Raw genomic sequence first — 17,523 nt, 5'->3', positions numbered from 1 at the left:
AAGAATTTTCAGCTGTTGCAGAAGTAGTGCCAGTTTTGGACGGAATTGCTGAAGATATTTCTGCTGAAGTGGCATGACTGGCTAAAGAAGTCAGTGTGTCTGCAGTAGCAGACCTGCCAACATTCAAATTTAAAAAATCATGAGGTCCTCGATAAAAACTTTCAGGCCCATAAAATACAGGTTAGATATAAAAAAAGCAACAAATGAGAATCTTTAAATATTTAAGTGACATACCTGTTGGTACATTATGTTACATGGTCTCTGCTTCAAAATGTATTTCAACAAATTATAGGTTGCAGATTTAATTTAGTTGAACATAATTTAGCGCTGTCGTGTAGCGATCATGCAGGGCCGCAACTAAAAAAGATGTAAAATAACATTCTGCTCGTGTAACACTATTATCACTGTTCACAGCAAAATTAATTTTTTTTATTGGAAGCAATACACTTCACGTGTTAGCTGTGTTTTTTTGTAGTGACATGTTTCACAATGTCTCCTCTTCCACTATGCGAGATAGAAAAATCAGCACGGCACATGCTACAAAACGCAAAATTGCTTCCTTTACGTGACTCGAGTATTGATGGAAACTCGTTACTGTAAGCTTTCGTAAAACTTGTTTTGTAACTTTTACAAACAAAATCTTGGGGCCCCGAAAAATCGTGAGGAAACACTATTTTGGCGTGAGGGCGTGAGATGGACCTTAAAATCGTGAGCCTCACACCAAAATCGTGAGAGTTGGCAGGTCTGCAGTAGACTGTGCTGCAGAAGTTTCTTTAGATTCTGATGGTGATTCATTTTTACGGGTTTCACTATCAAAATCAATTTTGAAGATCAGTTCAAGAGCCTCCTCTAAGGTGTATTTTTTATTTGAAATTTTACAAATTTTTTTTTAAAAATTACATAAATAGTATATTTTTATGATCCACAATGCACATACACATACATCCATACAGCTCTCAAAATAAACACAAAAGATGCATTTCTAAACACCGAAGGGGCTAGAATAACTAAATGTAAGGGTAATTAACAGGAATGTGTAAAAAAAAATATTTATGATCATACTGTCAGTTGCCACCTTAAAAGGGTAGCACCGGCAATCGCCGAAGTTGTTTGTCAAGGCCCGGTGACACACCAGCTCGTAAAATATGCTGGGAAAAGGTTGTAGTAAAACTGCTCAAAACTGTAAACCATTGCGATCAAGTGGCTCCAGTAGTTACTAAAGACTCACGAGACATCCGCTAAATAGTACCAAGGTTGAGCTTCCAAGGCACTTCGCCTTAGCAGATAGCGGCCAGACTGCTGTAGTAGTTGGGCTTCTGCGAGTACTGTTTTATTTCATTCAAATTGAATATCAAGTTATTCAAAAATTACGAACATTTTTTGAATAGAATAAAAAAATTCAGTTAAATTCATTTTACTCTTCTCAGGAGTCCAAGAAAATTTTATGCTAAACACTGTAAAATGATAGATAGATATGCACTAAAATAACTAAAACACACTTTTGGGCCTACATTTTTGTATAGTAAAACAATAATAGTAAGAATTTATGAAATAAGGGCATTCTGTAGAAACTTATCCCGCCCATAACACAGGCTTGTAAAAATACAATCAAATTAATTATATTTTAAGCGGGCCAAATGAGTTTTTATTTAAATATTTAAATAGGTCTTCAAATTTTTTAAATATACATATTACTGATGGAATTAACATAAAAAAAATCATAATTTGAGGTTAACTAAAAGTGTACTAACACTAACCTATTGGTGTTTTTAGTTTCTGTGAACATTATAAATATTTTGGATAACCATCGGCTTCATAATATTCCACAAGAAACTGCACTTTCTCTAATGTTTTTAATTCACTCATAATGATAACTTTAGGTCATTCAATTAAAAACTCTTTTGACGATAACAATATACGATGTACATGATTCTGAAAATATGTGCGATGAGACCGAGCGCCGAGATATAACATTCAATGTATACAATTCATATTAGGATTTTGTGTATAATCAAAGAAAACATTTAATAATTTCAGATTTTCATTGGAAATAATTCTTAATTTTAAACCATTGTAACTACTTTAAAAACGATTGTTTACTGTTAGGAACAAAGTTAAAAATGCTTCCAATGTTCTAATACAATTTTTGGAAATTCATGCTGCCAACTGTCTTTCCTAAATAAATATTTAAGGTATTAAAATAAAACATTGCCAAACATGCACGATGAGCCCATATTTATAGGATTTGGAATGTTAATTTAAAACTTCTTTTAACAATGGCATAGTAGTCCACTGTTTATTTATGTAAAAATCCCAGTATACAACTTTATTTTAATGCATTATTAATAAAGTTTTAAAGGATAGAGATAGCAAAATAAACTTAATTTTTGCGTCATCAAAGTTTGGAGTCACGGCCGTACAGGTTCACCGTGGCAAGTGGCACCAAAAAAAAAGTTCTTTACAAAGGAAAACTAAGCTGCCGTGATCGCAAGCACAACGCAATAACGTATATAATAAATAAATTTCAAACTATTTGCTTTCAACCTGTTCCGTTTAAACTTTTATTATTATTTGCTATTGAATGCAGCGCTGTTGTAACGTATATTGTGGAAAATTCTTTAGCATAAAGCAAGAAAAATAATGATTAATAATATAAATAATATGACAGTGCAAGGTAAAAAAAAAGTTAATTAGTTAAGGAAATTCATACATGCAGGTACGTAAAAATGAGGTTGACTGTCCTTTTTACTATACGAAAGGCCGGGATTTAAAATGAGATGTTATGGACAGTTGTGACAGCTAATAAAAACTAAACTTCCGTAGGCTATTTTAGTAGCTGTAGGTAATGAATAGTTAAGATAAATTATTTGATTCAAAATGTTGAGTCGAATGTATAATTATTATATTCAAATTCAGGATTGTTGAGTACTCGCAGACCCCTATGTCCGCAGTCCGGCAGGGCCGGGCGAGCACAAACTGCTACAGCGGGGTCAGCCAGGTCTCGACTGCTACACAAGTCAATCAAAGATAAAGGGTTGAAATAAATATAGGTAAATTATATACTAATTCTTTTCACTTTTTAATGATGATTTCATTATTTTCCAAGCGTTTATAAATCTTGCGCCTACTGAAGATCTTTACCCCAATATCATTTTCTCTAAGACTCTTAACTAGTCATGCTAAACCCACTCAAAATCTATAGAAATTCTGTATACAATTATGTACAAAATATTTACATACAAAACACCTCTCAAACGCCAATTTGCTAACACGCAAAGTCTCTCTGCAACACTAAGTAATGCTGAAAAGCATGCCATAACACCAAAATGAATGTTAAATCATGGAATTAAGTAGCATTTAACAAAACCTTGATTCAAATCACAAAAAAAGTAATCTTGTAAAGTTTGAAATTCAAGGGCTATCATTATTTCCAGGCCAAAATTTGTACCAAAGAGCGTGGATCAGAAAAAAAATATTTAACTTGTTTTATCGTGCATTTCTTACTGAATCACTTCCAAATCACAAATGATCGCTAATTTTGTTTTTTTAAAGTTCCGAATGTATCAGTTTTAGACCAATTCAATACAAATCATTTTATAGTTTGAAGTAGGTTGGCTTCTGGGTTGTAGCCGTGTCCTTGGCGAATATTTCACCTACGTTTCGGTTGACATTGCAGTCGCCATCATCGCGGAGCAGTTACCTACAGTTATTTTATACGTAGAGATGTACGAACCTGCAAATTTTTAAGTCGAGTCGAGTCGAGTCGAATTATACAATAATTAGTTCGAGTCGATTCGAGTCGAGTTTGTAGATCATAAATTCAAGTCGAGTCGATTCGAGTCTGAATTTTTATTTGAATCTTTGACACTTAAGTTGAGCTTGAATATTTGCACTTTACTGCTAAGAGTCCTTAGACTGGCCCACGTAATCAAATATATTTAAAATACAAGTATTAATACAAATAATTCATTTAGAATAAATTCTTAACTGATATAATACAATTCAATAATTGAGGTATAGAGCATAGAAAAAAGTATTTTTTGAATTTTTAAATTTTATTTAACAAATATTGCCCAACTATGAAAATTAAAAAAATTTGATATCTCCTAAAGTATTTGGAATTTCTTATATCTGCCGGCTTTAATGAAAAGAGGAATTTTAAGAGCATATAATTAAAGTATTTTCAGAATTTTTAAATTTTATTTAACAAATATCGCCCAACTATGAAAATTAAAAAATTCGATATCTCATAAAGTATTTGGAATTTCTTATATCTGCCGGCTTTAATGAAAAGAGGAATTTAAAGAGCATATAATTAAAGTATTTTCAGAATTTTTAAATTTTATTTAACAAATATCGCCCAACTATGAAAATTAAAAAATTCGATATCTCATAAAGTATTTGGAATTTCTTATATCTGCCGGCTTTAATGAAAAGAGGAATTTAAAGAGCATATAATTAAAGTATTTTAAGTTTTTAACATTTTTTTTTCGCAAATACCGCTCAACTACATATTTACCTTATTTTGGACCGAACGAGTTAGCTGCGGCCTGCAGCATTCACGAGTCAATAAAAAAATGAATATAATTTAGGCTTGTTGGCGCGAAGGTTAGGTTACGTTTCACACAATCATTAGAACATTTTTGAAAACTTTCACTTATGGGAAGTGTAAGGCCGTGCTACAATTAACGCAACATTACAATAAACGTTCCCATAACAAATATAATACATTTAAAGATTATTGCTACAACACTAACGCCGTTACGTTGCCGGCCAATCGCAAGCTGGCACTTCCAACCAATCCATGCTTTTGTATTTGTATTAAATAGTTACACTTTATAAAATACTTTATACTTCATAATTAATTTTAACTTGCCACTTAATTTGGATAGCAAACAATTATACAAAATGCACTCTCGCCGAACGTAATAGTGTAAACAAACACGGAAAAAAAATTCATGTTCGCCACCCTACACTTCCTAAAATTAGTGGAGCACAGTTGTTTTTTTTAACTGCCATTTCGTGATTGGTGGCGTATCAGTCGCAAACATGCGCTCTGTAACACAAATATAACGCTACCGTTAATTTATTATTGTAACGTTGCGCCGATTGTAGCACGGATTTACTAAAAAAAAAAGTAATATTTGGGCCGATATTAAGATTATAAAATTTAATTTGTGTTTTGTTTATTAAAAATGTGTTCGTCTTCTTTGCTATGTGGTCACACCTGTTAAGTTGGCAATATGTAAAACTAAAATATAAATAGAGGTGTAAAAGTAACGAAAAAATGTATACCCGTATGTATTCGTTACTATAACAATTAGTACTCGTTACTTTCGTATCGTTACTCGTTACTTCTGATACCGCATGACATGGCACATGCTATGTTATGTAACAGCATCGAATCGAGTCGTATTTCGTACGCGTACAGTATGACGTCGCGTAAATAAAAATAAATCGAATATAAACAATTAAAAATATTTGATAATTAACAGCTTTTGTTAACCAAGAAACAATTAAATCTCATTAGAGCGGCTATATTATAATATATCTTTTAAGATAAGAACATAAAACGTGAAAATACGCGATTATAAAAAACAAAAACATACATATTATTTATAATTTGTAAAAAATACTTTCTTACGTTGTTTCTGTTCGAATCTAAAACTTTGTCTACACACACAATACCTTTAATAAACAGTAAAAAACTTGGACGACGAATTTCCAAATCATACTTTTATTAATAAACAAACATCGTTCTTTGTAACGAATACGCGCGCGCATGCGTGAAACATACGAAAGATGCGAGTAACGAAATGCATTCGTGTGTAACGTTTCGTTACTCGTTACTAGATGCCGCACCCGTTACTCAGTAACGAATACATACGGTTTGCTACAGCTCTAAATATAAATAATATGGCCGATTGTCGTCATTGTTTTTAAGTACTTGTTTCGGTCTTACGTACGTATTTTTAGTGTCGGCTGAAGTCACGTAAGGAGATATTAAGAATTGTAATTCAATTTTATCATATTTTATCATCGAGTTTTATCCAATTTCCTTTCGAGTTTCGCCCCGTCGAGTAAAATAAACTCGAATGCCGAGCCGAGCCGAGCTGATGCTACTCGCTCGACTCGACTCGAATTTTCGAGTCTCGGCCCATCACTATTTTATAGTTTAAATTCAGTCAATATTTTGCTGGAGTAAATAAACACAACACAGAAACCAGGAGGTCTCGTCTGCACCTGTACTCCTTGGCGGAGCTGAACGGCTTGTACTCGTAGAGCAGGCTGAACAGGGGCTTGTCGGGGCTGCTCCGGCCCGGCTGGCCGGCGGAGCGCGGCACCCGGAAGCGTGCCGGGAACACGCTAGTCTCCAGCTGCTGGGGGCCCACCAGCACGGGAAAGGCCGTGTCCCGGGTCAGCTGGTCCCGCAGGAAGATGCCCCCCAGCACCAGGCTGAACTTGTGCGAGCCGGAGCGAGGGCGCGACTCCCAGCCCACCCCCATGTCCTCAAACTCCAGCGAGATCACCGGCTTCACCCTGGCGGAACCACCACCCACCTCAACACTGGCTGACCCTGATTCTCGCACACTTCACATGTCAAGTTCCAAACATAAATAGTAATGAAATGAAAATTTACAATCGCCACATGTAAAAAAATGCATCCCCTTTTCAGCTTCAAATACATGAAACATCTGCAGATTCGTTGATTTGTTCAATGACTTTTCAAACTCTTACAGAAAACGATACAACAATTTTACACAAAAGTGCACTTCAGTTTATTCAATGTAAAAAAAATTTGTAAAACAAAACGTGGGTATTTGTTAATGAGAGGCAGTTTTAGTGGCTTACAAAAATTCAGTGTACATCTTTGCAAGAATACAAAAATAACTAGATGAAAGAAGAAAAGTAAAAAAGTTAAAAAAATACTTCCCACTAATAGTCCTACCTAATTTGCCCAAAAGGTAATTTTGTGTTTTCTGGTGCTTCAGTAAAAAGCAAAAGTTAAAATTTGACACGACATCTGAACTAAACAAAAAGCACAATTGCCACATACTACACAGAAAGGTCATTAATCCACCATATTAGGGACCACAGCCATCCGGATCAACAATTCTGCTGGATTAACTAAACTAAGTACAGTAGAATCCCGCTGATGCGACCCCTCACGGTTTCCAGAAAAACTGACTTATAAACGGAATGGTCGTAATAGAGAATTCGGGCCAATTTTACCCCCCCTCCCTCCCCCCAATTATAAAGTGAATTTGCGTCACGCGAGTTCGGCTATGCTAGCCGGCTGGTTGTTATTTTCGTTCAAAACGTGGCGAAGGAACTTGTGTGGATCAGGTAGAAAACATTCGTCTATAAACGAAAGATATAAAAACAATGCTATCCTGAAATGCTGTGACATGTTTTTGGAGTAGATAATCACAGCGACAGACCGACAGGATGCGCTCCCGTCCTTGCCGTCAGCGATGTTTATTTTGACAGCTCAAGCAATTATCTTTTTCACGTCCCTTCACAGCGTAAAAAAAAAAAAAAACACGTGTGAACGGGTAAATGAGGGGAAGGAGAGCGGAACTGCTGGCTGCGCACGCATCTACTCGCCAGTCGCCACTGTCTGGCGGCGGCGTGCGCGCGTATGTGTGTGTGTGTGCGTGCGTGTGCGAGGCTGGCGACCAGCAGCATCGTTAGCTAGCGAGAGTGTGACGGTAAATGTCGACCTTGAACTTGCACTTCTGCTTACTGCAGGGCTCGCTCTCTTTTATCTCTGTCTCCCCCTCCCACAAATATATTGGCTGGCAGGTCTCGCCCTCTTCACCTTCTTTATCTTATCTCTCAGGCACACTTGGAAGCACCTAATAGTCTAGAGGGGTGGTATCTATTTTTAGCCATCTTTTGTATGCCTGCCTGCTTACAGTACAGCGCTCGCCAAGATAAACGTGAACACACAGCGCCCAACAAAGTGTAACAGACTTGTTTTTCAGCCGATTTTACTCAAATTTTCGACTTTATCTGCTCATATTTTTCACGGTTTCTCAAAAAACGGTCGTATAAACGGAATGGACGCATCAGAGGGGGGTCGCATCGGCGGGATTCTACTGTATAGTTTTGGAAGGAATACAAAAAATTATATTAATATACAATAGTATTCTAAAAAGTTTAAATAACCTACTCTATTGAAAGAAAAACAGATAATGGAAATGTATCCACGAAGTGTGGAATGTGACTGAACGAGACCAGGCAGTCTGACCAGTGGAGGATCAGAGGAAGGGCACGGGCAGATACCTGCCGGCATCTCCCTCGCCGCCCTCGCGGACGGTGCACAGGTGGAAGGTCCCCTTCCTGAGGGTGAGGTTGAACTGCCCGAACACGGTGTCCCTCCGCAGCAGAGTGTTGTTCTCCATGCTGTCCGCCAGCACGTCCAGGATCTCCTCCTCGATCTCCGCCTCCTTCCCCGCGAGGGGGTCCGGCCCGGGGGGTGCCGCAGTGTTGCTCCACCCCCAGAGCTGCGGGAACCACTGCAGCAGCGTGCCGCGGCCGGCCCCGGGCGCCGGGGCGCTCCGCTGCGCCTGCACCTTCCTCAGCGCCACCTGCGCAGTCCACCCGACACTTAGTCACTGGCCCCCACACACACCTACAACCAGGATTTCAATGTATTTCGCTCTCATACAAGACCTGTCGGATCTACAATCTGTATTTCAGTTTTATCAAATTTTAAGTCAAACAAAACTATTCTTTGATCAAACTTAAATTTTCAAAAGCTTCTCAAACAACTATTTAAAGGTATAATGGATTCTTTCTAAAAAGTATAGTTTACACAAAATGCCTCCTAATGATAAAAGATTTTTTTTTAGCTCAAATTTGGTATAATTAATGTGACAATTATCCAAGTGGGCATGGTATTCCTGGCAGTTTTATGCTTTTTTGACTGATGGGAAAATGGTATAACATCACACCAGTAAACATAGATTATGCCAATTTCACTCATTTTCAAGACTATTTTATATTTTAACTAACTAAGGTACCTAATAAATAAGTCTGATCCAATTTATATAGGTACATAGTTTGTTATTTATGTTACAGTCAAACCTCTATCTATCGAACTCGCATGTATCGATTGTCCGTATTTATCGTATACTTTCTACGGTCCCGGCAAAATTGCCATACAACTAAGGTTAAAAAAGTCCGCTTGTACCGATGTTCGAATTATCGTTTTGTCCGCATTGATCGTACAAAATATGTGGTCCCGTCACTATAAATTATAATAGATGATCGTTTAACCATAAAGATTTTGCAGAAATAACTATTTCTTAGAAAGAAACCGTCATAAAAACAGTAACGATAGTATACAGTAGTAAAAATCACCTTAAATCTGCAGCCAAGTAATGGAGCACGTAAATATGAAGAAAAAAGAAATGAACAACAACTTACGAAGAAATATGGATGATGTACCATAACTACAATACAAACCCAATTGTTATCCTAAGATAATTACCATAAAAAGAACTAAAGATTCTTTGTCAATACCATAATTACTACAGAAGCACGATAGCTACCACATTTGCACTACAGTTACCGTAACAACTGAGATGTATATTTACCGTGACGGTAATGTATTTATTTATGACATATTAAAATTAAAGAACATTATTGAAAAAAAAAGATGTTAAATTTTTATATGTACGTTTGGCACATGTTGCGAAGAAATAATGCGATCTGAAAGAATGCAGTACTACTACGAAAAGTGAAAAGGGTACTCGTGGATTTTTAGGTTATGGCAGTCGTTTTTCAGTAATATCGGCCGAAAATTAACAAGTGTATCGGAAGTCGGCAGAAATGCCGATTCAACTAAATATTGGCAAAATTGGCTTCTTCAGTACAGCTCTACATTTGATGACATGAGTAAACATATTTCAGACTTCAGGATATTGAAAAAGACTTTAATTTCCATGTAGATTTATTGTGCGTATGTTTTTTTTTTTGCAAGTGTAAATTGAATTAAGTAAAATACTGCCATTTTTATTTATTTTTCAACTGATTTAACTTTAATGACAAGTAACTGATTTATTTCTGACACTAATTTTGAGGTTGAAATATTATTTTTTAAAAATTCTTAGAGTGAAGTCCACATCTATTGAATGTCCGCATCTACTGAATTTTTTTGTTGGTCCCCTGAAAAACGATAGATAGAGGTTTGACTGTATATGCCTGTATTGTAATTGCCAACGTTAATATAAAAATTAAAAATTTAATATTACTCTTTCTGCCTTCGGTGTTAGTGAAATTATTACTAAAAAGCCTTATACCTAAAATTTTTGATGTCACTATTGAATATTTTTTATTTATGGTTCCTACAACCATAAGAATGGGATAAAAAGACAGGTAATTAAATTGCATAAAAACATCACCATAATGTAATACCTAAATGATAACTACGGTGGAGTCATGATGGGACAAGGACACACTGACAACTGCCCTCTGGTGTCTGTGTTCGTCCCAAGGCTCAGACTAACACGACATGTCCAATAATTGCAATTTCATGTTACTATCTTATTAAGGGGAATGCCTAGGGCATGAACTTTTCACAAAAAATTTTCAGACCAGCTGTGTGTTGTATTGTCTGTGTTCGGTGGTTGGCTGGGTTTATTTCAGCAGGTACATGTCTACTGTCAGCGCACCAATCACAGCCATCCAGTGCTGAAGCAAACACATCCTGAATGGCACAGCCATATAGGGCAATGACGGCCGCTAATTACATGGGAAAAATCACTACTGCGGAAATACCTTATAGCAGTCTAATGAGATACAAGATTATTTCGTGAAATACACATGCCTACAGAAGATTCAATCAATATAAAATATGCATTACATTGTAGTGAAACATTCATCGACCAATTTTAAGCTACATGGTATCTGCTATTTATAAAAATTCACACATGCATTCATAAATAAACCTTTCTGCTTGACTAACAGCACAAAGTCATTTAATAAAAAAAATGCAATGTACTTCCATAATTGCATAATAGATAAAAAAAATAACTCCTATATGATTGACAAAAAAACTTGTATCAGTAAAAAAAAACTAAAAACAAACGTGTGAGTAAGGCAGAAGATTAACTACAAGAGTGAAAGGTCTTCAACACTGCAATCTATGGTTCAACAAATTCTGTAATCCGGCACCAGTCAAACTACCTACTCACGTTCTATCCAGCCAGATGGAATAACTGCACTGCTGGCAGAGTTTACATTTCAGTAGAGTGTTTTCTGCTTCCTGGCATGTGGTACTCCTGGTAAAGCTATGAGGGGGCGCACCTCGCGGAGGGCGCGGAGCTCCTCGTAGCCGCGCTCCGCCTCCACGGCCTCCTTCAGAAGCCGGGCCTCCGGGGCCAGGGTGGCGGCCGGGCTGGCCAGCAGTCCCGCGCAGGCGCCCACGTACGCCACGTTGTCCCGGGCGCGGGCCAGCGCCTGCTCCCAGGAGCGCACGGCGGGCCGCGGCCGCCAGCCGGGCACGGAGCAGCGCGCGGCGTAGCCCCACCAGGCGCGGGGACACTCGGCCGGGGGGCGGGCGGGCCGCCAGCCGCGACGCCTCCGCCCGCTCTCCGCACGCAGCAGGCCCTTCACGCAGCCCACCAGCCGCCCGTACTGCCGCTATCACAGAGCCACCACATCACAGGGACCACTCTCAGGACATTTCAATCATTTTATTTCACAGGGTTATTTTTATACACATACCGTAATCACTCGCGTAATGTCCGGAGTAATTTGACCACATTTTTTGCCAAAAAAATGGGGTGCGGACATTATGCGAGGAAAAATACAAAAATACAAAATTTTGTGTCTTAATTATTACTAAAAAGGCACAAAACGTATCTAAAATCAATTTGGATTTCACTAGCTATTTTAAAAGAATATTGCTGCGGGATCGCTCGCGAACAACACGGCCTAGACCATGTTTACTTTGCTGTAATTGCCACCGGTAACTGTCTCGCACCCGCCGGAACATTAAAAAAAATTACGCGCTACAGTGAAATAAGTGTGGTTACGTGTGCCTTATTAATGTGATTAATATGTGATGGATTTAAATGGCTATTAACGGCACGGCTGCAATATTTTAGCCGCACCATATCCTTACGTGCGGCGCATAGGGAACCAGCGAGCTGGCAACAGCGCAGTGACTCACCAGTTCCACATCTGCTGCGCACTGTATTCCCCCCCCCCCTCCCGGAAATCTGATGGCCTTCGTGACGTAGAGAAGGAGGAATGGGAAGGAAACATTTAGAGCGTGAGAATGGCCAAGGGAGGGATTCCAACCAAATGTAAACAAAGAGGGGTTCTGTTCTGTCCTGACACGTAAAACAGGGTACACACTAATTAAAGTTGACGTTTCTTTTACGCTGCGCTGCGTGTCTTACCTCAACAGAAAACAAGACTGATCCATGTCAGCAAATGTGATGTTAATTTTTTTTTTCCACGCCTTTACTTGAACCATTTCATACGAAACAGCACAGGCATTACTTCTTAATTCACGTACATAGTTTAAAACTTAAACTTCAAGTTCTGGGAACTTCCCAGCCTTGGGTCCGCGAAACACACGCCGTGTTGCATTTGTTGACTGCAACTGTTCTTTTATTTTCCGCCACTGACGAACACTTTTTACGTGCACTTCAAACTCCCTTTCAGCAGCCCTGTTCCCATGCTCTTCAGCATAACGAACAACTCTTAATTTAAACCGCGCAGTGAAGGATTTATATTTACCTATTATGTACTCTACACTACAAAACTCGACGCGAAACTCATGCCTTGAACTTGCGTGCGTGTTGGTCAGCTGTGTTTACCGTTACCGTGCTTTGTTCAGTTCAACGAATTTCCCCACCCTTTCAGGACAGGAGAGAAAGGACAGCTCAAGGTCACGGCTTTGTTTACAGAGCCGTCAACTTTCCATTCGTAGTGCGTCCTTTAGGGGTGGCCAAAGTTGTGTTGCCCGCCGTAGACGACTGGTGCGGACGTTATGCGAATTTTTAATTTTTTCTTTTAAGGATATATAAATAAAGGGTGCGGACATTATGCGAGGGCAGACATTATGCGAGTAAATACTAGCTAATTCCAGCCTGAGTTTCTATGCCTCTTTCAATTTTTTTTTTGTAACTTGTTTGATGTAAGGGTACATAAAATTATACAAACCATTTCTCTCTCTTTATATATGTCCCACTATATATCTCACTATACTTCTACATATTAGATATCTCTGTATATTTATATGTCTGTATCCATATCTCTTCATATCACTCTGTATCTCTCTAGGTAACTACGTATGTTTCTATTTATATCTCAACTCAATCTATACAATCCATTTACAACCTTCGTGCTTCTTTCATCCAAGTTAAAAATATTTTGGTGGTTTGGCCGTGCTGCAACGCATTATCCCACCGTACCACCCAACAAGTTATGAGTCGATAGTAAAGTTCACATGTTAGCAACATTTTTATTCATTCAATTCATACTGGGTTGTGTTTCTTAAATTTAAAATATAAAACCAGATTTTTATTATGTATCGATAGGTCTTTAATAGTAAAAGCAGGAATATTTGGAAGATCTAGGAATGTAACCTGGGACATTAAAATTGTTCCTTATGGGGAAATGTAATTTAATTAACAGACTTTTGCTAAATGGACAATTTCCAAAACCGTAACCTGTCCATTAATTGAGGACTTCCTGTACATAGGTGTAATGCGTAGTGTTGGTAAATGTAGTTTTAAAAGTGCAAAACGTGAAGTACTTGACAATGCAGTGATGCATGAATATAATTTTTTTAATCGAATTTCCTACAAGGATGTTTTACTGAATTTGTGTAAAAAAAAAGAGTGCAGCAATCTATTTATTTTTGAACAGGTACATAACATGAACTTGACTTTATAATTTATATCATAAACTATAATAAACTAACACAATAGACAAAAGTAACAAATCTAAAGAAACAAAAGAACCATGAAAACAATCTTACAAGCATTAATTTTCAATGCTTTTATGAATGAATCATCAATATTCAACCAAATTAAGATTAAAAGAGAATTATAACCAATATCTGGCAATGATGACACACAATTACTTATAACCAATATCTGGCAATGATGACACACAATTACCCATAATTTTAAAGGTTTGCCCCTAAATTTTTTTTTTTAATTTGCAAGTATCAACTAATGTAAGGAGTCAAAAAACAAAATGCACGATAGAAAGAGCCTGCAGGATATTAAAGTTTCACGACTTTGAGAACAGTTACTATTTATTTTGTGACTTTAGTGGCCACCCTTCAGTTCCGTTATGTTTCTGTGACCTTCGTGACCTGAACAGGCATATTTTTTCACTGACATTCCCCCCACCGACCCACTCTCGGGAGAAGGGAGAACCGAGACTCACGTCCGTCAAGGAGAGCGGCACCTCCTGGAACTCGACGTCGCACACGACCCTCGGCTTCGTCTTCGAGCGCAGCGGCTGGTTGCTCTTGTTGCGCTTCAAGCGCGCCTGCGCACTCACCGGCGACAACAGGAAGCTGTGGTCGAGCGCGATGCAGTCCCGCATCGCCTCCTGCGTACACGGAGCAATGGTTTCCACGATAATACAAAAACTAATATATGTGTGTGTGTGTGTATACAAACATACACACATATATACATACATATATATAATATTTAAAATATTATAATTTTAACTTAGTACATAAAATATAATAACATTAAATATTAAAATATATTAAAAATTTCTAATTAAAAACTAAAGATTTCGAGACATGTAGGACATCCTCATCTTCAAAATCCAAATAATATTTTTGTTGGTTATTTTTTTCACTCAACGTTATCAGATTTGATAACTTCTATTTAAATTTCTACTATTAATAAATTACTTTCTAGGGTTAAGCAAATACTGGTTCTTTATTTAACTAAAAAAAAAAGATTAAGAAATTAGTTGGATTAGTTACAGAACTTTCATAAAAATCAAACAAGGACAGTTCTACATTTAAGTTATCTCTATAAGTTAAATTTATTTTTTAAAAATTTTTAAAGTTCTGTATACCTTTTTCGTATAATTTTATTCATTTGACATTGTACTAAAGGATTTTTGTACATCCTGATTCTCGACTTGTCCAATATCTTAGTACAAATCTACACAAACACAAAAAAAAAATCTAATGACTGTAATAAACAAAACTAAAACTAAAAAAAAACCTTAATCAAAATTACTCAATATCCATTTACATCTCTTGGACAATATTCATACAACTGAAAGGAAAAAAAATTATTTAATAATTAAGATACAAAAACATTATGGTGGTCACAAAGTACAAAAAAAAAATTTCATGCATGATTTGTTGAATTATAACTACAGATTCTTTATTTAAGGTCCCTTTACTATCGAAGACACATTATAATAAAGATCCCATTTTTTATTCCAGATATCTCCTACATTTGTGGTTGTCAGTTTTTACGTCAGAATCACTTTCACCATCTGGTTTTTATACATCCACACTTTTTATTCTTTGCCACCGCACATTATTCTAGCAGATCCCAAATTGGCATACTGCTGCACAGTTGTTCATTTGTTTGGCATTGTGTACAACTATGAGCTTATAATTACAATTGGAAGAGTTTCTTTCTTGTAGTGAAGTACCGACGTGATCATTTTATTATTGGTACTTATCTGCCAATATTCACAATTTTTTAGAGTTCCTATATAATAATTTACAACCGATATTTAAAAAAAAACTGATAATGAAAAAAGCACATTTTCATCCATTCAGATGTCACCCATCTTTTCTATTAACCTGTTCCATAGGCCTATTTTCTCAAATTATTCTGTAACGTTCCATACATTTACCCGCAGAAGGATTATCAATGTATACAGGTTGCATCTATCATTTGTGTCATAAAAATCCAAAATTTTTGCCGTAAGGGTCGCACCTTGATGTGAGTCCCACCGTACATGTCTCCGGTAGAATAGTCTCAGCTTATTGCTGCCTAAGAAACACGTCCTCTTTTTGTCTGCACTCTGTGCTACTTTACTACTGTAGGAGGGAGTGAGGGAGTGAGGCCCATTTTTCTCCCCCCCTACCACTATGCTTTACTACCCCTCCTAATAACTATAATACACCCATGTATTCCTTCTCGGCTATTGTTTTTTTTTAATCAGTCCTCTTCAAGAATAGAAAAAAAAAGGTAGCAAGCTACACTTTCTTGTCAGTTACTTTTATAAAGACCGTCAGACACTTTCTACAGTCTGGCAAGAAATTTGTGTGGAAGTTGGAGGACCTTAAAATGCAGTACTTTGAAGTGAAGCTTTCGAAGCACCAATGGCTGCAGTTTTGTCATGGAATGTTGTGTTTGAACGCTGAGAAATCTCAAGCAAATACAATAATGTTAGGTCACAATTGCATCTTAAAAACCTGTAGTAACAGACACATAAAGATTGTGTACAGTGCCAGTTCAGGGGCATTTACAATGGTGAGGTAGAGCGTCAACACAGTCAAATGGCCACATGCATTCACAGTGAATGCACACTCAAACTGGCTGGATTATTTTTATATTTTCCCTCCTCCAGCTGAATGCCAGCCCACCAAGTCAAGTCACTTTCCGGTGCCAGCCAGGCAATTGGCGCGGCAGCAGGCAGACGAGCAAATGGCGCCATTCCCTCTTTTATCGCATAATCGACACACGCGCATAATCGTCACACGCGCATAATCGTCACACGCGCATAATCGTCACACGCGCATAATCGTCACACGCGCATAATCGTCGCACTTATATTTTAGGGCGTCAAAATTTGGATAAAAAAACCTTGAGCCGTGCTTACGCATGTCTCGCCTGTCCGCCGGCTGCTACGTGTCTGCTCACGTCTCCTCACTGTTCGCCGGCTGCTACGTGACTGCGCTCGCTGTGTGTGTGGTGACTTCCTTCTCACCTCCCCTGCCCCTCCTTGCCTCCCCTCCGCTGGTGTGTGCTCGGTCAAGCCAGTTCAGTCTGGACGGTCCGGGCTAGTTCCCCTCTTCCTTCCCCTCTCCCCTGTGTGCTTACTCCGCCCCTAGTTAACTAATATATAAACCCGCTATTAGCGGTGTCGCTACCTGCAGTCTGCCTTGACGTTTGGTGTGTGCACTTGGTGACGTCGAAGCCGTGGTCATGGGCGTGAGTAACTTGGAACTTTAACGAAGTTTGTTTGTTTATTGTGTTTGTAGTGGCTTGTTAAACTAGAGTTGTGTTTATCTTTTTTCCTTTTCTTTCGTTGGCCACCTTCTAAGTCCTCGTTCATTATCAGTTGTTCTCTCTTCGCCCATGACCATATGGCTCGCTCGCCGTCAATATTTATAGTGTGTTGTCATTTTGTTTCAAATCTTTGCGTAGCTGGTTTGACTGCAGGTCACTGGGAAATATTATAAACACCTGGTTAAAGTAGGCTGTTATAGTTATAGGTTTCTAATATCGTTTACCGATTGCGTCACCACCTGACCTTTTTTCTGTATTGTGTAAA

General features: G+C 37.9%; 1 protein-coding gene across 1 annotated transcript in view; it reads right to left on the bottom strand.

The window, feature by feature from the left end:
- LOC134536562 (intermembrane lipid transfer protein Vps13D) overlaps nt 1–17,523 on the bottom strand; it is a 416,290-nt gene that overhangs the window by 387,082 nt on the left and 11,685 nt on the right. The window contains exons 5-8 of the mRNA XM_063376313.1: nt 14,422–14,589; nt 11,317–11,652; nt 8,290–8,594; nt 6,244–6,540 (exon numbers count right to left, since the gene is read on the bottom strand). Of these exons, the coding sequence (XP_063232383.1) occupies nt 6,244–6,540; nt 8,290–8,594; nt 11,317–11,652; nt 14,422–14,589 (1,106 nt within the window). The remainder of the gene's footprint in view (nt 1–6,243; nt 6,541–8,289; nt 8,595–11,316; nt 11,653–14,421; nt 14,590–17,523) is intronic.

The sequence above is a fragment of the Bacillus rossius genome, chromosome 11 (assembly GCF_032445375.1).
Source record: "Bacillus rossius redtenbacheri isolate Brsri chromosome 11, Brsri_v3, whole genome shotgun sequence".
Classification (NCBI taxonomy): Eukaryota; Metazoa; Arthropoda; class Insecta; order Phasmatodea; family Bacillidae; genus Bacillus; species Bacillus rossius.
The sequence above is the reverse complement of the archived record's forward strand: the minus strand, read 5'-3'. Positions and strand labels throughout refer to the sequence as shown.